Raw genomic sequence first — 22,615 nt, forward strand, 5'->3', positions numbered from 1 at the left:
GGTCAATCGGTTCGGTTTATTTGGTTAATAACCATTTATCATATTAGAGCTAAAACTTTAACTTAGAAATACATGATATTGATGCATAAATATATTAAATGAAGGTATAATTGTATGAAAATATGAATGGTTCGGTTAGGTTAAATTTACTTAACCACGGGTAAAAAAATAACCGCTAACCGGATTTTGGTTGATTCGGTTTTCGGTAAATTTTGGTTCGGTTATTGCTCGCCCTATGTTGATTATTGTTGTGGTGTTGCAGGTGAGTGAATGGGGGAAACTGCTTGCAGAAAATAGTGATGATGAAAGCAAACGAGACTTGTCGGATGCATTGTATGTACAGGTATCAGTTTCAAATGTTACAGTTTTTTTAATGAGTTTTTGGTAAAATTTCAAAGCTCTATTAGATAGATTACAGAACATAGTTATGGTAGAAGTAGGGGTCTAAACGAGGCAAGTCACACTTGAGCTACTCGAGAGTCGAGATCATCTTGCTAAAAGTTCGAATCGAGCCGTACTTTAACGAGCTCGAGCCTAAATATAAGCTTGAGTAATAAACAAGCCTGAGTTCAAGCTTTATCGAGCTGGCTCGTGAGTATAAACGGACCTATCATTTTTATAATTGTTTTTCATTTTTTTACATTTATATTTACATAATAATCATAATTAAGTATAAAACTATAGTAAAATAACAAAATAATGTGTTATGTTATATATAAAAATTATAATTAAAATATATGTAAATAATATTGATAAATGTATATAACAAAACAAGTTGAGCTCGAGCTCAAAACAATACTCATGAGCTGAGCTCAAGCTTTAGAAATAGAGCTAGACACGAGCCGAGCTTCGAGCTCCAGTAAGTTAAACGAGCCGAGCTTTAGCTCAGCTCATTTACACCCCTAGGTAGAAGTAGAACTCACTCACCATTACCATACCTATTTGAGGGAAGTAGGTTCTGTTGGTAAACCCAAATAGTCAAAGGGGCATGTGCGCATGGGACAGGAAGATTTAATTTTGGCCAAGGTTAAAGCATACCAAGTTATGGATATTATTGAAAAAGTGATCCTTTTTCTGTTAAAAGAACATTAAAAGCCTATAATTTTGTTTTAATAGCCAGTTTGTACTGCGATTTTGCTTTGATAACATTTTAATGATAATAAAATAAATAATATTACATATTAAATATAAAACATTATCACCGAAAAAAAACATTAATTTAAGAATGTGCATAGATTATAGAAAAATACAAAGGCGAGGATGGGATTCTTAAGTAATGACAACTAGTCATAATGTCTTAACCGTTTATGCTCTCTCACTTTTCAATTTCAAATGCCTCTTAGCCAACTAAGGTATTAAGAAAGCTCACATCTTTAGATATATCAAGTCATCAAATTTATATCATGGGAATCATCCGCAGGGCACTCGTTAGATGATTTATCCAAACCAACTTCAGGTGAATCATCTGAACTGATATTAGGTGGACCATGATTTGCCTCAGAGGGGCCCACTTTACTTTCTAACATCATACAGCGGTCTTTTAGATGCCTGTTCTCGTTTTGTGCATCAGCCTGATATTTAAACATGAGAAAATATTAAAGAAAATAATTTAGTTGATAAAAAGGAAATCATCAGATTTATGTGAGCTACTAAAAATACCAGATGCTGGTTCAAGAAAATGATATTCTGTTCCAAACATCCAATTCTGTTAGCTTGCTCGCCTGTAAACGCCATCAGATATTCCACCTTCTGGGCCAACTAATAATATCTACAGAGTGATGTTTAGAAAAAATTACATGATACTTATAGATAATCAGAAAAATATATAACAGAAAGAGTTAACGTGGCGATTTTTTTTATTTCTCTCTAACGGGCCGGAAGCTGCCCAAAATGTACTTGTAATTTATAAAAGCTCCTAAATTGTCGTATTAAGAACAATTAGATTGTTATTAATCATTAAAATAGTATTCTTTTTGTGATCATATTAACACACTAATTATTGTAGAAAAATCTTGAATTTCGTAAGCATTGTTCAAAAAGCTTGCAGCTTGCTCAAAATAGGTCCGTTTGTAAAAGAGCCTAGCTGAGCCCGAGCCAAGGTAAGCTCACCTCGTCGAATTTAAATCCCATATTTTAATACATAAAAAATATAACCCAACTTTTAATATATATATATATATATATATATATATATATATATATATTTAAATAAATTATAGTTTTTGTAATTTATTGATTATGAATTACGTGTATGCAAAAAAATATTATTTTCTCTTTTTACATACATCAATAGGTGTAAGAATATAAAATTAGCTTTTTTTTTTAAAAATAAGTGAGCTGGCTCGTTTGCCCGTTTAAATTAAATCCCAATATCCCATAATGTACCACACACACACACACACATATATATTAGATAAACAAGTTGGGTCGAGCTTTTTACGAGCCGAGCACAGGCTCAACATTACAGCTTGTTAAACCGAGCCGAGCCCAAGCCAAATTGGCTCCACTCGGCTGGTTTACAGCCATAACGACGAGTGTTAAGTCAACCCAAGCAATAGCCATTTTGACCCGTCACATAACCCACCCAACCCACCACCTCTAAATAAACCATTTGCAAATAAAGACCTGAGCTATAACAGAATCTTCCATTGAAGAAGTATTGGCTCCGACAGTCTTATCATCTTCACTGGCTGCAGCAAACGAGACTCCAGTAAACGGGTCAAAGAATTTGCGGTTTAATGCGGGCCCTTTAAGCTTCATGTTCACATTTCCCACTACATCTTCTTTCCCAACTGTATCCGAATGTAGTACATTCTTGCCACTGAAACCCATACTCACTTTTTTCTCTTTAGGCCCACTTTCCGCTCTTTTAGGAACAAATTGGAAATTCGTTGTGAAAAGTGAAGCAACAACAGGTTGAGATGAAAACAAAGATAATAATCTGTTTGTTTGAGCGTGATCTAACTCAAACCAGAAATGGGTTCGATTATAATAATTGTCCACAATTGCGGGTTTAAACTGATCCTCGGTTAGCGGTTGGCGTGGTGACCGTACACGTACTTGAACCTAAATAATGATAATAATAATAATAATAATAATAATAATAAGTTTTTAGTGTTTGAATAATTTTGAGTATGATTATCTTGGTCATATCAGTTTCTTAATAATAGTATTTCAAGAAATGATTATTTAAAAAAAGTTACATAATTACTTATATTATTTACCAACATTTTTTATTCTTAATAATTATCTTCCAAGAAAGAAAAGGCAGTACTTTATCAAGTTGCATACCAACAGTCTGTTGATATCAGCGAGTACCGTAAATATGTAAAATTAAAATAAATGTTTATGCATCTCTCTACGTGGTGCATAATGATTTAAAGAGACGGTGTCTTTTGTATAAAACTTAAAGCACAAGGAACAAATGCATCATGCGGTTTTCACAGTTCTCAACATATTTCTTGGCTCGGATTTGAGCAATCTCCAATGTGTGTGTGTTGAGAACTGTGAGAACCACATACTGATTATTGCAACTTTAAAAGACATTCAAAACTCAAAACTTGAATGAAGAGTAAAACAAGCATCAAGATACCTGAGCAGCAAAAGGTGTTTTTTGTTTGCCTTCACTAGTCCATGCGTATGGGTCTATATTTTTTTGGCCATGGCTTGCGGCTTCAAAAACACTGTGCAGTTTTTTATTCGTGTAGTTGAATAGAAACAATGGCAAACCGGGACCAACTCTTTCAACATATTGAAGGTGCTCCTTTGGTAAACCTAATACAATTTCAAGCAATACTTCAAAATTCAAAATTGTCATTTCCTTGAGAGAGAAGGGGGTGTGGTTAATGGGTCATAATGGTTCAAACGGGTCATTTTGAATACAGGTCAAATTGACCTTAAACAAATTTATCAAAAGTTTTTATTTGTTATAATTAGGGCTGCTAAACAGGTTGTGTTCGTGGTTGAATTGACGTAAAACAACTTTATCTAAAAGTTCTAATTCGTTATAAATAGGGCTGCTAAACGGGCTGTGTTCGTGGTTGGCAAGTCAACCACGTACCTAAAACTCGTGTCACGCATATGAACCCGAACACGACATGTGTATTCGCGGATTGACACGAATGCAGCCCATTAAAATTCTAAATTTACATTCTTGTTTTGAAGCAATTATGTTCAAAATATGCCATATTATTTTAAAAATAAATAAGTTTTGGCATAAGAATTACACTAGTAGCTTAAGTAATTATATGAAAACATCTTAAAAAAATTATGAAATAACAAACGCGTCGACTAGCAAGCCCGCCAGATAACACGACCCTTTTAGCGTTACGTATTTGTGGGCTCGACCCTAAACTGATAATTTTGCATAAGAAATACACTAATGCTTACATTATTATACATAAAACATTTTATATAACTAAAGAAATAAACTAAAGGGCCCACGAACCTGCCGGGTTGACACGAACACGACCCCTTTAGCTAGACGTGCTCACAGCTTCAACCCAAAACTAATTATTACTAAAGTAAATTGTTTCATACAAAATAAATTATTACTAAAATAATAATTACAGGTCAAATAACAGGACTAACCAAAGAGTTGCTTAGAAAGGCATTCGTTGATTGTGAGATTTGTCACACCAAAAATTACACTGCCAAGTTGATTTTTCCCTAAATTTCGATTTGTTGACCAACCGTAATTTGACTCTTTCTTTTTTGCCCCCATCTTCAATTTCAAGTTACTGAGAATATAAAATGTAAACATAAGTATAAAATGTTGATTTGACTTTTGAGAGTCAAACAAGCTTTTGTGTACATATAAAATTGACATAGTTTATTAAGCCATTTTAACATGTTGCAACCGATTTAATCTGTGTAGGAAGCACCACAATCTCACTCAAAAAATAGATACTCAAAACAAAACATAAAACAAAAATTGCATAAAATTCAAATCTGAGAAGAGCAGAGTTAGATTAGACACCATCACACCAAAAACAAAGAAGTGAATATATTATTCAGCAATATTTCACACCAATAGAGCACATAGCAAGCACATGATAATGAGATCATACACTAAAAATAAACCCGATCAGACGCGATTTGATTTCACCTAACCGGCCCCTAAAACCATAACAGTCAACCTCGGTCAAAAACTAGTCAAAATTGGTCAAAAATAGTCAAAATATTTGAAGCACTTGAAAAATTATAGCTATTTAAAAAAAAACCTATATATAAATTTAGTGTTTGTGTATGTGTATATATGTATATTAATCTCTATCAATTTAAGCATCCATTCAAGTTAAAATGAAACCCTAATGCTGGTTTCTTGAAAAATCAAATTCTTGCTGATCACAACATAAACTCATAACAATAATAACACATTCCACAAGTAAACAAAAATCCATAAAAACCCTTCAAATTAAAACCCTAAAACCCCCAAAAATCAAAATTTTAAAGTGATTAAAACCATATAAACCCCAAAAATCAAAACCCATTTGTTGAAATCATGTGAGAAATAGAAAGAACCTGTGCGATTGAATCGCTCTGAAAGGTGAACTTGTGGTTAACTAAAACTAAGATTATATGATCGGCATTGTGATGTTGTTAAGGATAGTACGCAAGCTTATCATGCAAGCCTCAGGAAATGAGGACTATTATTATAAAGTGAAGAAATATTAATTAATGGGTTTATTAAATACCCGTTTTATTTATTTATTTAATGAATAAAACGGGTATATTAAGTTAATATAATTTTTGTGTAATATGCTTGAAGATTGAGCATTAAATGCGGCTTGTTTTCGTGTAGCGTGTGGCTCGTTTGGATCTCACACGCTATATGTTGATAGATATGGAAAAGTTTGATGATATTTGACAAATATGGCGTTACTAATAATTGCTAATAGTTGATAACGCTCTCGAATGTGTAAAATTATGATTTGTTGTGGTGTATCGTATGTGTTTTTTGGATCTCACGCGCTGCATGTTGATAGTTAAGGACAAGTTTTGATGTTTTTTCAAGCGTTTTTTTGTTGTAAGTTTTGGTATGATTGTGTTCAAAATGTACACATATGGATGTTATAATCCTATTTGAGTGAATTTACTGGTCAATATATATATATATATATATATATATAATTTACAACTTGTTTTTTCAAAGTTAGTGCATTATAACATGTACTATGTGCTTTCTATATTGTATCTTTGTGCTAATAAGTTGTTCCAAGTGTTTTGTATGTTGTACATTTTTGGTTGTAAATTTTATAGTCTACACGTGTTAGCTGAAAGCCTACATTTGTCCATGCTTTTCCTTTTAGTCATAAACAACGTCTACTCTTATATTCTCTCTCATTACTCCAAATAAGTCACGACTCTCCCCCCCCCCCCCCTCTCTAATTGACTCTCGATCACTATATCTGAGCTTAGGCTAATTGTGTGTTTAAAATGTGCGTGATTCTTAGAGTGTGTGTAATGGGGCGACAAGTTGTGGTATTTTGGGCGATGTTGGGCTACAACACCTCCCCTCGGGCTACAATTGGGCGATATGTGGGGCGATTAGGGGGGGGGGGGGAATCTATATCGCCTGTGTGTATGTGTGTCTTTGCTAGAAATAGTAATAAAAAAATAAAAAAAAATAAAAAAGGTTACTACACCTTTAAAATAAAAATCGTCCATATATTAACGTGACGTCACGTGTCAAAAATTGACATGTAATAACATGATGCTAGTAAGATGTTGACATGTAATAACATGATGTTTACCAAACTGGAGTCTTAAAGTGAGAACTCATGAGGTCCAATTAGGATGACACACATTATGGTAGTAACCAATTATGAGGCCAGTTCCATTCTATATTGTGATCCCTATGGTCCCCCCCCCCCATACTGCATGGTGCATACTGTTGAACGCATTCTATGTATCAAAATCCATTAAACTATCGAAGTTCATTTTACAAGAAAACCGATGAAAAGTTTGAACGCAAAAATATATTAACATTAATAAGAATGAAAATCAACAGTAATCAAAAGCCCAAAATGAAACTCCTATGCTATTTTTTTTAAGATCGTGGCGAGAAGAGATTCTATTTAATTGTGAACGATGATGAATTGAATATGCATGAAAGATAAATGTGATATATATTATCTTTAGGGACATAAATCGTTAGAAAAAAGCATGGATGTTCTTTGTGTTGTGTATCCATTATTTTTATGGACGTGAACTTTTCTTTTTAGATCTATAAAGTGATATAACAACAGATAGTACATGCTAGGATGATTAAGATGGTTCATAAGAATATGATGAAAACAACGGAAATGATTTAATCACATACCACACACAACAAATGAATAACGAATAAGAATATATCAACCTATGTATATTCAAATACTCTCAAACAATTGCTAATGAAAGTGACATGATATACTAAATGTACCTATCCAACTCATCAAACTAGACAACAATAATGAAAAAAAACATAATTATAAGAATACGACCAATCAAATCAAATAGACTGTCAATATCCTTAATAAGTACACACAAAAATAACTTCATCATTCTCTATGACACAAGTCTTTATCTTTGATGCTTGGTACATTAATCTTCAATATTTTTGAAATTGCATGAGACAAATCAACTTCTTTATAAAGACCCCAATACACTCTACTTAATCCTTGATAATATGACGATAACCCAAGAAATATTAAGTTGAACAGAGCTAAATAAACACTATTGACATTCTAGCTACACATCACTAACATGTCATACGGCCCGAATGGTAATACAACTGTATAAAAGGAAAAAAATTAGTCATTACAAGCTTGTATGACGTGTTATACTAACACATCATACACGTCATAATGTTTTTGTGGGCCGAATGAGGTGATGCTTGTTTACATTATATGAGTGTATGATGTCCTAAACCCAAGTCAATGACCCATAGAACCTTTTTTTATATGGAGGACAATCAATCTTGTTTGGAAGCGGTTTCGGTATTCCCAACCACATACCCGCTTATTATAGCTCATCTCAAACTAGGGGTGAGCAATAACCGAATCGTATACTGAAACCGAACCGAAATAACCGAAAAGCGAATTAATCGAACCACACCGAACTCGTCATTTTTTTTCTCCATATTTTCAAGCCTTTTTTCCTCTATTTCATCTATCATATGTATAGTTTAATAGTTAATATTATCATTTTCATGTACAAATATCTCAATTTCATATATTTATACCCTCATTTCATGTAGTTATACATTTCTTTCATCTATTCATTAATTTCATGCATTTTTAAGCAAAAATTTACCCATGTTTGATATTGGTTATTAACCGAAATTAACCAAACCAAACTAATAACTGATCAGTTCGATTCAGTTTGGTTAATGCTAATAACCGAACCGTACACACCTCTATCTCAAACTGATCGAGCAAGTTTGGAAAAAGGTAAATGCAAAGTTTTAAAAACCGGTTTTTTACTCATATCTAATTTGGTTCAAAAATGGTATAACTGTTGAAACGGGATGTACTAGATAGTTCAAACAGTCAAATAGTTTATCTTGAAATTCCATATAAATGCAACTTCAATTCAGTAAATAACCTAAAAACTACATTAATAACATCACAAATAAACCAAACATTACACATTAGCAACGATTGAGTCAAATAGGAAGTTTATACTGTTTATATAAAATTAATCAATTACAAAATATATAAATAAGCCAACATTGGATTTGCAAGATACAAAATTGGTTGATTAAGTAATCGTTGTTTACTGTGTTTACTCATTTAAAATTTATCCGTTAGGTTAAAAGTCAATTTAAAAAATATAGGCCTTAAAAAACATAAAAAAATGTCTTGGTTTTAAAACTGGTATTTTTTTAAAAACCTGTGACACGCCTTTCTAAAAAACCGTCCAAAAATACCGGGCCGCTTCCCAAAATCCGGTATAACCCGTTTTAAAACATTGGGTAAATGTGTATCCAGTCACTCATGTTTAGTTGAAAAACCCAAAGCTCTCCATGTCGCCGCTCAAATCAAGGTGTGGCTTCGACGACCAATTTAATTAATAATAATCAATCAGCTGTTCATGTTTCTTCACAATCACACTCCTCAACTCAAAATCGGTATCATCATATAATCATCCTTTTCGTTTTTTAATTTCTTGTATATTCTGATAATTGGTAGCTGATGAATTCAACAATCCTTTTTCTTTACAACTTTTTCCCAATTTAGTAACCCAGCCATTACCCGAACCGTTTACATGGTATCGGGTAACTTGGTTGTTGTTTACTCTGGTTTCTGGTGGCTTTGGGTCGGGTTGGTTTCGGTATTCAATTACGGTTAAAAACGACATCCCTAAATCCTAATGCAGCGAATGCTTTACCGAGTAAATTGAATTATAACTCATGGTGGTATGTAAGCATTCACTGCATTAGGGATGCCGGTTTTAACTGTAATCAGTTACTAAAACCGACCTGAAACTACCCGACCTGAACTCGACCCAAAGCCACCCAAAACCTGATTAAACAACACCTGACTTACCCGAACTCAATTACCGAACCCCACATGAACCTACCCAAACTAAATTAAGATCATGTCTTACTCAATGCAAACCCACATAGTACTAGTTGATGCGAATTTAGAATTGGTAATGTTTATTCTTTAATAGAATTGCCTTGTAGTTCCGGTTTTGTGGTTTAATGCATGTCTTTTCTGTTCAAGTGTATCATACACTTGATACATAAATTGATATGATGATGCTATTAATGTGTATGAATAGTTGGGCTATTTTGATAATCTATTTTTAACCAACTTTTGTGGACAACTTGTGTTATATGATTTCTGATAGTTTATAATCTTTTACAGAGGTTAAAAAATTCTAAACCGTGAAACCAAACTGGAACCAAACCGTTAGTAACAGTTTCGTTTGCAGACCACCTTGTTCCTCCTCCCAACCTCCATTTCCATGGAGCAAAACCTTCTCTCCAATTTCAACGAAACCCTCAAAACCCAAACAACACTTTCACTAAAACCCTTCTCCATAGCCAGATCTTTGATCATTAACCCGTCCACCACCGATCAAACAATCTCCTCCATCATAGAAACCCTTACATCAAACTCCCATTCCCACCACCACGTCATCACACTCCTCACTGAAATCACCGCCATCCGCCCCCAATTCTCCCCCACCGTCACCACCGAACTCCACTCTCTCCTCCCCAACGCGCCCCCACACGCCGCCACACTAGCACTCTTCACTCTCTCCGAACATTCGGAGGGATTGTTTTTATCTCTATGCTTCGGTTCGTCCGTGGCGGTCCGTCAGAGGCTGCTACCGGAGGCTGAGAAGTTTAACGTTCGGCCGTCGGTTCTGCTGACGGTGTTTCTCGGGTTTACGAAGGACCCGTATCCCTATGTGCGGAAAGCGGCGTTGGATGGGTTGATTCGGTTGTGTGATCGAGTTGTTGTTGAGGATCGTGGTGCGATTGAAGGATGCTATTTGCGTGGTGTTGATTTGTTAAATGATGCGGATGAATGCGTGAGATGCTCAGCTGTGAATATGGTAATGGTTTGGGGGATTGTTGTTAATTGAATTGAGTTTATGTGTGCAAATTATGGGTGTGTACGGTTCGGTTATCAGCCAAAACTATATTAGCCAATCAGTTTTCAGCTAATCGGTTCGGTTTATTCGGTTAATAACCATAATCAAGTTTTGGCTATGAAATTTTTACTTAGAAATACATGAAATGAAGGTATAAATAAATGAAATACATGAACCGGATGCACAGAAGCTAGAATTATGTGAAAATATGAATGGTTCGGTTAATTTAAATTCGCCTAACCGGGGTCCTGGGGTACAAAAAATAGCCGATGTTCGGTTATTGTTGGTTTGGTTATTGTTGGTTTGGTTATTGCTCACCACTAGTGCAAATGTGTTGCAGGTGAGTGAATGGGGGAAACTGCTTGTGGAAAATAGTGATGATGAAAGCAAAAGAGACTTGTCAGATGCATTGTATGTACAGGTATCAATTACAAATTTCATTTTTTTAATGAATTATTAGTCATGAAGATGTAACATGGATATTGGAATATTCTTTGACAATGCACCTATATGACAGTGCTGAAGTAGTAATTCAGTTAGTCTTGTAGTTGTGAGGCATGGATATGGTAGAACTAGGGGTGTAAATGAGGCAAACCGCTCGTGAGCAACTCAAAATTGGCTCGCTAAAAGCTCGAATCGAACCGAGTTAAACGAGCTCAAGGTTCATTCATACCAAATTATGGATATTATTGAAAAAGTGACCTTTTTCTGGTACTATGATTCATAATCCTTGTTTTTGTATAAAGAATGGTTTTAATAGCCACGTTTGTACTGTGAATTAGCTTTAATGAGAGCACATGCATTTAAAAAGGGGATGGTTCACCATCACTTCGCTTTGGTGACATTGGCACATGCTGTAGAATAGCAATATACTTAAGGTTTTTTTGGTACTTCTATTCTGGTATGAAATGGGTGCTGATATGTGATTCACAAGTTGCATATTCCCAAAATACCCTTATTAGACAAAAATTAAACGGATGTGGGAGTGTGGGACGTACCTCTTTTTTTTGGTAATTTGACAACCACCACCATTTTTTTTCTCTACTTGACTGAATTGATAACATTTTAATGATAATAAAATAAATAATATTACATTATTCAATACAAAATATTATAACTGAAAAAAACATTAATTTAAGAATGTGTATAGAAAAAACAATGTCGTGTCAAAACTATTGTATATGAGTAATAACTGATTAACCGCAAAAAAGCACAACTGAAACGAGTTATTGTATAACTCTCTAGTGTATCCTGTCGCATTTTGATTTTCCGGTATCAATTAATTTGAATGTATTTTCAGCTCTGTTCAACGGTGAGAGACATGAGTATGAAAGTTAGAATGGAAGCTTTTAACGCCCTCGGTAAAGCAGGAAAAGTGTCCCAATATCTTCTGATGCAAACACTTTCTAAGAGAGTTCTAGAAGAAAATAAATTTATTGGTCAACCCTCAGCCAAACATCTTCGTTTACGAGCATTAACCGCTGCTGGTGCCTTTTTACATGGGCTAGAAGATGAGTTTTATGAGGTACGCCTGACGCACTGCAATTATTATTATATTCTAGATGTCACAATTTCCATCCATTTACTTAAGAATGAGTCAATTTGGGTTGTGTTTTTATCTCAAACGGGTAAAAGTAAGGGTGTGTATGGGTAAAATGGGTCTAAATCTTTTTGTTAATTAATTATTATTCATTTGGGCGAAAATATTTGGGTACCATCTTTTATTTATATTATTTAACTTGCTTGAAATTCACGACTAAATATGAATATCGATAAAATCAGTTTCAATTACATGCAAAAGCTGAAACCAAACCGAAAGTTCAGGTTGTATGAAAACTTAAAACCAAAACTGTTTCTTTTTTGTTTTGGTTTGGTTTTTCGGATACGGGTTGTTTTTTCGGTTAAGTATCGTTTTTTTTTTGGTTTCATGCACACCTCTAGTTAAAACTAAACAAAGTAGTTCATATAGGAATCAGATTATAAGGGTGAAACGAGTTAAAAGTCTCCAAAAGTGTGTTTTTCTAATGCCGAAAGCCTCTGCGTGTTTTTAATTTGAAGGTACGGAGTTCTGCGTGTTATTCTTTGAGGATCCCTGCCATTCTTTGTGGTGATTTAGCTGAAAAAGTTTTAGGTTTATTGATGGATGTGTTGAATGATGATTCGACAGTCGTTAGATTGAAAGCTTTGGAAACCATGCATCACATGGCGGTTTTTGGTCACCTAAAAGTGCAAGACATGCACATGCACATGGTAAGTTTCTGGTTAGTTGATTGATATATTGTATTGATAAATCATGTTTGATAGAATCTGGATTCTGATTGGCGATTTCAACACATTAAAATATGAATGATTTGGTTTGGGTTATGTGCTCTAACCAAACAGGTGAAATAAAAGGAGTTAGCTTGAAAAGAAACAGGCCAAAAGTGTTGAAAGTGTTTTTGCTGAGCCTGAGCTTGTCAAATCTCGAGCTCGGCATGTTTAACTTAAGCGAGCTTGAGCATGACTCGTTTTTTATTAATTGTTATTTTTATATACATTTATTTTTTATGTATATTTACAATCATAACTTTTGTATATAAATAAAATATATATTGTTTAGTTATTTTATCATAAATTTATGCATGATATTTATTATGTGTGTGCGCGTGTGTGTTTAATATTAAATAGAATTATATAAATAACAGGATTGTTTACACTCGCGAGCTTACTTCAGCTAGATAGGTGAAGCTTGTGCTCGGGCTCATTTATTAAACGAGTTATGTTTGAGGCTCGAGCACTTTTAAGATGGGCTCTATTCGAGCTTTTAGCGAGCCGATCTCAAGTAGCTCATAAGCGGCTTGGATCGTTTACAACTATACAAAAGACCAGATCATTTTTATCAAAAAATGTTATTGGAGTAATTTAGATGTTGTTACTTTATCAAGCTCACTGTTTTTTTTATTGTTTGGATATGCAGTTTCTTGGAACTCTAGTTGACATGAACTCATCTGTAAGATTCACAGCAAGAAAAGTTCTTCGATTAACCAAGTTTGATAACATGCCTATGTTTAAGTTAGCTGCTGACAGTCTAATCAACAGTCTAGAAATCTATCCACAGGTAAGCTGTTATTATTCTTCTCATTTTAATTTTGTTTTACAAAAAGTAATTTTTTGTTGATCAAGATTTTGATTCTTGTTACAGGATGAACCAGATGTTCTCTCTGTTATGTTTGAAATTGGCCGGAATCATGGAAATTTTGCTGTAAGCATCACAGAGGAAACCTTTTTAGAGGTTGGATACTTTTGTTCTTTTTTTTTTTCTATCAGAATTTTTAACATGGAGTTGCAACATTAGTCCTCAAGTTTCAAAATGTACAACTTTAGATGCACGAACGTAACACCATTGACCTTAAAAGTGGATGGACGTTAAGTGTACATGTAAAATGACAAAATTACCCTTTAGGATAAAAAAAGTAAAAGATCTAAAGTTGTAGTTTTTGAAAGAATATAAGGGATCCCACCATTCTGTTGTTAAAGGGTAGCTTGGTCATTTTACATGCACTTAAATAAAAAAACTTATCGTCTGCGTGAGCTACTATAGGCTAACTAAAAGTTCGAATCGAGCCGAGCTTAAATGAGCCCAAGCCCGAGCCTAACAATAATCTCGTTTATTATATGAGCCCGAGTTTCACTTATCGAGCTCAAGTAGGCTAGTGAGCCCAAACGGGCTTTTCTGTTATATAGTTTATTAACATATTAAATATATATTTACACAATATTAATTATTATATATCAGATTATAACAAAAAAACTAAATAATTTATATGTGTTGTAATAAAAGTTAATAGATCTAAATATATTTAAATATAATTATAAATATACGCAAAAAAAATTTCAAAAATATATATTTATAATCTGATAAATATATAATAAACGAGCCGAGCTGATAGCTCGGCTAGTTGTCTAAGGTTGTGATTTTTGAAACTTGGGTACTAAAGTTTCAACATGGCCAAACTACAGGGACTATCAACGTATCATTTTTTTTTATTAATTACTTGCCTTTTAAACTTTTTTTTTCTTAAATCTATATACCTTTTAATCTGTAAACGTGTTTTAGATGGAACCATGTTCTGCAAGCAATTGGGATTTCAACAGCTCAAAAATTGCTTCAATGCTCACGTTAGCGATCTCTGCTCCGCTCTCCCATGAAAAACAACATTTTCACATAATACCATCGACAATATTTTCTTACGCGGTTACAATGCTCGGAAGAATATCTAATGGGTTGACTGAAGTAATGGACCGGGCCACACTTATGTCTTATTTGTCACATTGTAGTATGTTAACTGGGCCCTACCATATAGAGACCGAAGATGTGGCTACAGAGGTCAACGGTCAAATATCGGTTTCCCGTGTGGTTGATCCACTTGAACTGCATGATAAAGAATATAACTATGTGAAGTTTGTTCTCGCTAATGTTGAAGAAATATGGCAACCTTTGATGAAGCTCGGATGCATCAGTGAATTGCTTACGGCTCTAAGGTTAGTTTACGTTAATTTTTTTTAAATTTGTTTTTATTTATAAGGGTAATACGGTCAATCAACAAAGATTGACAGAAGAACAAACGATGTTAGAAACGTATAGTTAATTGAAACAAGAATGAACTCACATTAATTGAAAAAGATAAATTTGAATTTTGGACTAAAATGGTTATTTTAGCCAAACCATGAGGACTAAAACCGCAGTTTTCTCAACGAACTATCATATCTACTAACCATATAGAGGTAAGTTTTGTCGGGGTTCGCCCCTTTTACCCAAAAAAAAAAGTTTTTAATGTTATTTGTTGAGAAGTAAATTTATATCTGTTTATATCATTAGCTAGTATTGTTGTACAGGCTAAATTATTAATGTGTTCACACAGGCGTTGGAAGGAAGAGCTAACAACCCGTATTACCGACTCACATCAATCTGATGCTGTTTTAACGTTTACTTTACAGTACCTTGGCGTCATTAAACTGCTTTCAAAGGCATGGTATCAAGTTATGTGCCCGTTAGACTTCATATGTAACGAGGTTGGGGACTTGGCATATATTTTACAAAAATTAGACACAAAACTCAAAGAGTTAAGATATCGTTTCCTCGGGTTGAATAAAGAAGACGAGTTGCATATTATTGAGCTCACACTCGTCGCGTGCACACTTAGTTTATCAACTTTTGATCCCTGTATTCACGAACCCGCTTTAAAGAAATTGCTGGCTTACAAAGCAACATCAATGGAACCTTCCAGATTCTTGATCGAACTAATGAAAACGTTGCAAAAAAAACGAGAGTGATGTATACAGTTTTCGTGAACCACTTGAGTTCTTCTCGTTAACACAACTTGTATTATCTAGAGAGTTGAGATACATGAGGGCGGAAGTCGAAATAGATGACAATGATTGGTTAAAACCTGTTCCTTTTGTGGCGGGGCTACCCGTTGGAATACCGTTAAAGATGAAGCTACATAACATGCCGCTTGATACTAAGTTGTGGTTAAAGATGTCGCGATCGAAAGACGCGGTTGATTACGTGTTTATTGATTTGAAAGAGTTTGAAGGTTGTGATGAGATGAGAGAGTTTAGATTTATAGCCCCTTTCTATAAGACCCCAAAAGTTGATTCTTTTGTATTGTTGTTATGTATAGGTATAGAATGTGATGAAGTTTCATGTATTAGAGATCATTATGGTGGGCCAAATCACGACCTTGTTTACCTTTGCAAGCAAAAACAAGTGTTTTTGTCTAAAGTTAAACAATATTAAATTATTTAGATGGGTTTGTAATACTCTATTGTTTATTGATGAAGTTTGATTCGGAATATGGTGGGTTTGTAATACTCTATTGTTTATTGATGATAGATGGGTTTGATTCGGAACAAATAGAATATTGTTTTCCAAATTACAAGTGAGGAAAAACACTACTAGAAAAAGAGACATTTTTCTAGGATTGATTTCGTAGGAAATATGTTAGAAAACCTACTTTCAAACAGTTTTTAAATAAAAAGTTGGGTTGAAAAAAAACATGCTTGATTGCTTGAAAATTGTTTTCAACTGTTTTTCAACAACTTTCTTACAAAATTGCTACAAAAATAAAGCGTTGCAAACTTCGTACAACATTCCTACAATTACTATTTTCTAATTTGCAACAACATTCCAACAAAGACAAAACTAATGCACTAATTAATTTGGCATGACCGCATGAGACCAAACATATGTTTTCTATCGGCGAAGAAACATACTCTGGTCTTAAACTGACTTTACAGCTAAGACCTTCACACATGCATTTAATAGGATTTGAACCCACAATCACTTAAGGAGAAAACCACTTTCACATCAGGATGCCATTTGTGCAAGATCTTGAATTTCTATACAACATATTAATTATATATAAGTATATAAATTACAAGCACAACAGCGCCAAATGTTTACTTTACATGCAATGTAAAAACACCTACTACAAAATCCTATAGTAAGCTTGAATTGCAACTGTGGAATGAGTTATTTAATCATTAAAGAGTACAACGGTTTAGCTTGCGCATTGTTTATGATCTTTTACAACGTTAACGACTTCTTTAGTAATTTGTTGAGGATGGGGTGTGTGTTTGTACAAGATTTTGGTTTGCCACGTACGGGCTTGTTCAACGATATTACTTCCATTAAACAGATGTCTGAGTTACACTATTATGATGCTCAAGAACTCGATATGGTGCACCAATAACTATAATTTTCGTTCATTCCTTCAAATTATCTTTGATAAACTACAACATATTAGTTATAAAAAAGTATAAATTACAAGCATAACCGCCAAATGTTTATATTACACTCAATATATAAATATATATATATACAAGTATGTAATACAAAATCCTATAATAAGCTAGAGTCGCATCTATGGAAACGGTTTGCTAATCATTAAGAGTACAACGCTCGTGTTTGTCTTGGGTGATGTTAACCCGGCCATCAATCAGGCAAGGTAAAATAGTCATCAATGACAATTAGTCATAGTTTTCTATATATATCCACTTGATATTTTAAGTTTGTAACATGAAACAGAAAGTGACATCACATGCAAATTGAAAGCTCATGCAACATGCGTCGGCTCACCTGATGTTACAATATTAATAAAAGATCCCATGCACATAGAGAAATAATATATATTCCAGATTTGACCAGAAATAGAAGCTTCAAACGAGCAAATTGCACACAAGCAAACGATTACCAAACTCTTTACGTTTCGCAGTTGACAACTTGACACCAACTGAATTGTGATGACGCCTTATATGCAACTGTTTTATATAAAGTTGTTCATGCAACCAAACGAATGGAGGCATGCATGGGCGCTCTTGAGTTACACAAGCAAGATGAAGAGGTCTCATTCCAATAATAAGTTATTGATCCGTAGTATAAATACAGGCGGAGTTAGGACACCAGAACACACACTCTGCATTCCATCCATTGCTCGTACTCATTTCGTATATCAACTTCTACTGAAATATAATCTAATCAACCATGTCATCACCCAATGGAGATTCCGTTAATGGCAGTTTTTTTGCAGAGACAAGGAAACATCGTTTCGAGGTTAATGGAAAGCCGATGTATTTTAACGGGTTTAACGCCTACTGGTTAATGTGTATGGCGGCTGATCCGTCCACGAAGACCAAGGTCTCAGATGCTTTTCAAGAAGCTTCAAAAGTTGGAATGAACATCGTTAGGACCTGGGCTTTTAGTGATGGTGGCAGCAAACCCCTACAAACCTCTCCTGGTGTTTACAATGAGGACATGTTTAAGGTTCTCCTGATAGATATCAATTTCATTACTTTCTGGTTTTTTTTATATGTGCCTGTCATTGATTTTATTTAAACTCAACTATAATTAGATATCAAACAAATATATATACTCCTAGGAGCAGCTAGGATATCAAACATCTAAACCTGGCTTTTCTTTACAGGGATTGGATTTTTTGATATCAGAAGCCAAAAAACATAACCTTCGCTTAATTCTAAGCTTGGTCAATAACTGGGACGATTTTGGAGGTAAAAAACAATACGTTCAATGGGCCAGGGATCATGGAGGGCAGTACGTTAATAGTGACGACGAATTCTTTTCTAACGCTGTCGTTAAAGGATACTACAAGAGTCATGTGAAGGTATATATATGATCTGCATGCTGGTCTTCAATCACATTAATTATATATTTCCTACAACATCCATAATTGGTTGTATGTTGTTGCTATTCTTGAGCATGTTTAATATGTAACTTACTTACAGAGCGTTCTTACGAGACTCAACTCAATCACCGGTGTTGCCTACAAGGACGATCCCACCATCTTCGCATGGGAGCTGATGAATGAGCCCCGTTGCCAGTCTGATCTGTCGGGAAAGACGCTTCAGGTTCATATATGCTAGCTTGTTCTCCAGCTAGCTAACCGCTAACACACATATATATTTGGTCCACGCGTGTTAAAGTGCAATGACACTCCTAACACCTCGATCGCTCTTTTTCCTATAGGAATGGATCGTAGAAATGGCGGCTGAAGTCAAATCCATTGACAGGAATCATCTTCTTGAAATTGGGCTTGAAGGGTTTTATGGAGAGTCGATGCCTGATAGTAAACAAATCAATCCAGGCTATGAAGTTGGGACTGACTTTATTTCAAACAACAAGATCAATGACGTAGATTTCGCCACCATCCATCTCTATCCGGATCAATGGTAGCATCTGTTCCTTACGGCCATCTAAACTCAAACACAAGTTTGCTCATTTGTCATGTATATAATCTGAAACGTACACCACACCAGCCATTTTATTTGATTGATTGGCATACATACACGCATTCTGTTTACAGGGTTTCGGGAGGAAGCGCCAAAGCTCAGGCCGAGTTTGTAGAAAAATGGATTAAAGCCCATATCGAGGATTGTAAAGCTGTCCTGAGAAAACCATTACTCATTGCGGAATTTGGTAAGTCCTCATGGTCATCAGGCTACACCGTCAAAGCAAGGGATGATTACTTTCAAAACATATTCAACATGGCTTACGAAAGTGCAAGAAACGACGGGTCTTGTTCGGGCACGACGTTTTGGCAAGTCATGGCTGAAGGAATGGATAATTGGGGCGACGGATACCAAGTTGTGTTGGAGCAAAGCCCCTCAACTGCTGCCGTGATTGCACAACAATCACAAAAGATTTCTTCACTCAACTCGATGATGAACATATAGTTCTATGCTTACCACACAGGAACAGTGATGGCCGATTAAATTGGATTCTCGTAAAATAAATATCTGTGTGGCAACACTAGCTGTCGCATTTGATTTGAAGCTTACATACCTTTAAAATTTGAATTTTAAAATAAGTTGAATCTAGGAACATTTTATGATTTAAAGATTGAAATTCGTAGTGTAATGCACCATCCCTAAACCATGGATGGATGAATGAATTTGTTGGTTGTAATAATGCATGATAATTAATGAATATTATTTTACAATTAAATAATATGCTAGTATCCGTATGTATTTATTGAATACTTTTGCTAACCAAACAGCTTGATAACAAAGACTAAAATCTGATATCCGTTTAAAACCACGATGTCTTAAATGAATTATAAAGCGACACTTGCACCCAAAGACAAACTAATGATTCAAGTTAGAAATAAAATTTAAAAAAAAAACTTATACATGCGCCGTGATCTCCCAGCTATTCTCAGCCTAAAACGATAGGCGACGCAGCTTATATAACTCCACAACCACTAGCAAGGCTAATAAAAATAAAAAGTAATTATGTGTTTGACAATCGCATATACAATTTAACATTATCGCGAAACTAGATATCGGAGAATATATGAAGACGCGATTCGAGATTCCCCGTCGACAACGAAGACGGTCTTGTAAGCGAAGGCGCTTGAGGGTAGGCGAACGTTTAAGCAAGAAGAATTGAGCTAAAAGGAGCAGTTGAATGTCTAGATTAATTTTGAATGTCAAAGTAGTATTAAACCGTATGGCTCGTACAAATGAGTGCTTAAATAACTAAGTATCAAAGTTAGTATCAGGCTGCAGCTGCTAAACAAGCCGGTAGATAGCCAAGCGCACTAAGGCCGGCCAATTGACCATGAGTATGTTTTCTTAGTTAATTTTTCAAGTAGAAGGGAAAAAATGGCGAAGCTAAGCACCATGGAAAAGATTTAGGCGTAGAAGAAACCAAACTCTATCACCATCAACCTATGAAGAAGCATAACGGTTGTGGAGTAGTGAAATATCTAACACATCGGCTGCAAATGTAACACCTCGAATTTTTCGTATTTGTATTCATTTATGTTTAACTTGATTTAGGATTTTATTCGAATATTTTGTTATCATTAAAACGCTCATTTATTTAGTAATTATTGGTGTTAAGTTCATTTTCTATTAACATGTCCTCTAAACATGTCAAACAACCCTTAAAATCGCTTAAAACAACAAAAAATCGTGTTTATGGGAGTATAGTGACTAATTTTGTCAAATCTTTCGTATTTTCGACTACAATAATGAAACTTAAGCTCTATAATTTGTACATTAATGTTTTAAAACATCCCAATTAGTTTTCTTGTTGTCCAAGCTGAATCTGTTACGTACCGATTTTCTCATTAATAACTTATTTCGTTTCCTAATCGAGTGGATTACTTCATCAATGCATTATAACTCTCAATATTTAATCAAAACACATCTTTAAACCCTAAAAACTACTGACTTCTAGCCATCCTCCCCATATCCGACGAAATTTTCATTTCCCATCATCAAATTATTCAAGATTTAATCGATTTCATTCAAGACTAGTTGACTTTGGTGTTCTTGACCTCGTTGACCATGAATTTCTCTTAGTTCTAGTCATCGTTTGGGTAAGTTGTATTTATCAATATTGTAGGTTTTTATCTCCTTTATAAAAGCCCTCAATCAATTTTGAGATTGAGGGGATTTACCTTGTCAATTGGACTCCGACCCGTTTAAGGGCAAAATAGTTAACAAGATTGACTAATCAATTTCTAGCACTTCTTATCGGAATTAGCTTTCGGACCAGAAAACTTTTATATTTTTTAAAAGATTTTGAGTGTATTGACCAAAACCCAGCTTCCGACTCGCAGTTCAGATTCTGGTCAGTACCAGCTTTCTTATTTATTAAAAATCTCATAACCAGAGTTATATACATCCGGTTGGATTGATTCCAGCGGCTTTGTTTTGGTTTTGACTATAATTTACTTTGTATAAGTCCCATGTCTGTTTGGGTTAGATCACTCGTCGCGTTAACTTTGCTCGTTTATTCTTTCTCTGGGTTTACTGATTTTAAACGTTTTGGGGACATATGCTTACCTAGTAGTATTTACATATTATATTATATACGCACTAGAAAACTTTGTACATTGTGTGTTTACCAATTGAATGACTAATTGCTACTTGTTTACTATTTTTATTTTATTGCATTCGGAGAGGTCCGTCATAATCACATTATAGTATGATCATACGACTGTCATAGAAGCCATAGCCCGTGTTCATGAGGCATGGTCAACTGCACCCTTATTCGCATTTATTTTGTCATAGTAGCCATAACCCGTGTTCGTGAGGCATGGTCAACTTACACCCTTTATTTGCTCATGGTTTGACTGATTTATACCTACATTATTAGTTTTGACCTTATATATATATATATATATATATATATATATATATATATATATATATATAATTACTATATCAAAGCTGGTGACTTTCTCACTCAATCTTGTGTTGATATTTATATATTATTTTGTACGCATATGCAGGTTATCATCTGGTTAAAGTTAAGGTGAAAAATCATCTAAACAAGCCGAAAGCTATTAGAATAACTTTCGCTATTCTAATAAAGTGAAAGCTATTCTAATAGCCCACTAATAAAGCGAAAACTATCATACAGTTCTCGTTTTTTCTAACTGTCGAATACCAAGTTCGTGGGGAAACATTCAAGCGACCATTGTTGAACTTCAAATATCAAAACAGAAAATTG

General features: G+C 34.5%; 3 protein-coding genes across 4 annotated transcripts; 2 read left to right on the forward strand and 1 right to left on the reverse strand.

Annotated features, from left to right (window-relative positions):
• Positions 1 to 1,231: 1,231 nt before the first annotated feature.
• LOC143576636 (uncharacterized) lies at positions 1,232 to 5,634 on the reverse strand. 2 transcript variants are annotated; one of them, XM_077060681.1, is made up of 6 exons: positions 5,524 to 5,634; positions 4,591 to 4,739; positions 3,593 to 3,774; positions 2,626 to 3,066; positions 1,660 to 1,758; positions 1,232 to 1,571 (listed from the first exon to the last, which is right to left on the reverse strand). In XM_077060681.1, exons 2-6 carry the CDS (start codon positions 4,721 to 4,723, stop codon positions 1,383 to 1,385), a joined length of 1,044 nt encoding a protein of 347 aa, XP_076916796.1. In that variant the 5' UTR covers positions 4,724 to 4,739; positions 5,524 to 5,634; the 3' UTR covers positions 1,232 to 1,382. The 2 variants fall into 2 exon arrangements, with proteins under 2 accessions (XP_076916796.1, XP_076916795.1); XM_077060680.1 differs by lacking the exon at positions 5,524 to 5,634 and having other exon boundaries at positions 4,591 to 4,921.
• A 4,140-nt stretch (positions 5,635 to 9,774) lies between these two features.
• On the forward strand, positions 9,775 to 16,372 carry LOC143576637 (protein SIEL-like). Its single transcript, XM_077060682.1, is given in 9 exon segments — positions 9,775 to 10,554; positions 10,934 to 11,014; positions 11,894 to 12,118; positions 12,652 to 12,843; positions 13,550 to 13,690; positions 13,775 to 13,864; positions 14,690 to 15,114; positions 15,495 to 15,893; positions 15,895 to 16,372. Coding segments are annotated over 9 exon segments (2,628 nt in total). The 5' UTR covers positions 9,775 to 9,957.
• Positions 16,373 to 18,118: 1,746 nt separating this feature from the next.
• Positions 18,119 to 19,824, forward strand: LOC143576643 (putative mannan endo-1,4-beta-mannosidase 9). Its single transcript, XM_077060690.1, has 5 exons — positions 18,119 to 18,397; positions 18,558 to 18,755; positions 18,877 to 18,999; positions 19,118 to 19,320; positions 19,455 to 19,824. Exons 1-5 carry the CDS (start codon positions 18,119 to 18,121, stop codon positions 19,822 to 19,824), a joined length of 1,173 nt encoding a protein of 390 aa, XP_076916805.1.
• Positions 19,825 to 22,615: the final 2,791 nt, after the last annotated feature.

Source organism: Bidens hawaiensis, unplaced genomic scaffold, assembly GCF_021521415.1.
Source record: "Bidens hawaiensis isolate Kalapana, Puna unplaced genomic scaffold, B.hawaiensis_p1.1 tig00028250_1, whole genome shotgun sequence".
NCBI lineage: Eukaryota > Viridiplantae > Streptophyta > Magnoliopsida > Asterales > Asteraceae > Bidens > Bidens hawaiensis.

Coding starts and splice junctions, on each gene's coding strand:
- LOC143576636 (XM_077060680.1), bottom strand. CDS start 4,828: ATGTCAATTTTATATGTACACAAAAGCTTGTTTGACTCTCAAAAGTCA. Junction 3,775..4,590: donor CCTTTCTAAGCAACTCTTTG/GTTAGTCCTGTT, acceptor AAATTGTATTAG/GTTTACCAAAGGAGCACCTT. Junction 3,067..3,592: donor AAACACCTTTTGCTGCTCAG/GTATCTTGATGC, acceptor ATCATTATTTAG/GTTCAAGTACGTGTACGGTC.
- LOC143576643 (XM_077060690.1), top strand. CDS start 18,119: ATGTCATCACCCAATGGAGATTCCGTTAATGGCAGTTTTTTTGCAGAG. Junction 19,000..19,117: donor TGTCGGGAAAGACGCTTCAG/GTTCATATATGC, acceptor TTTTTCCTATAG/GAATGGATCGTAGAAATGGC. Junction 19,321..19,454: donor CATCTCTATCCGGATCAATG/GTAGCATCTGTT, acceptor TTCTGTTTACAG/GGTTTCGGGAGGAAGCGCCA.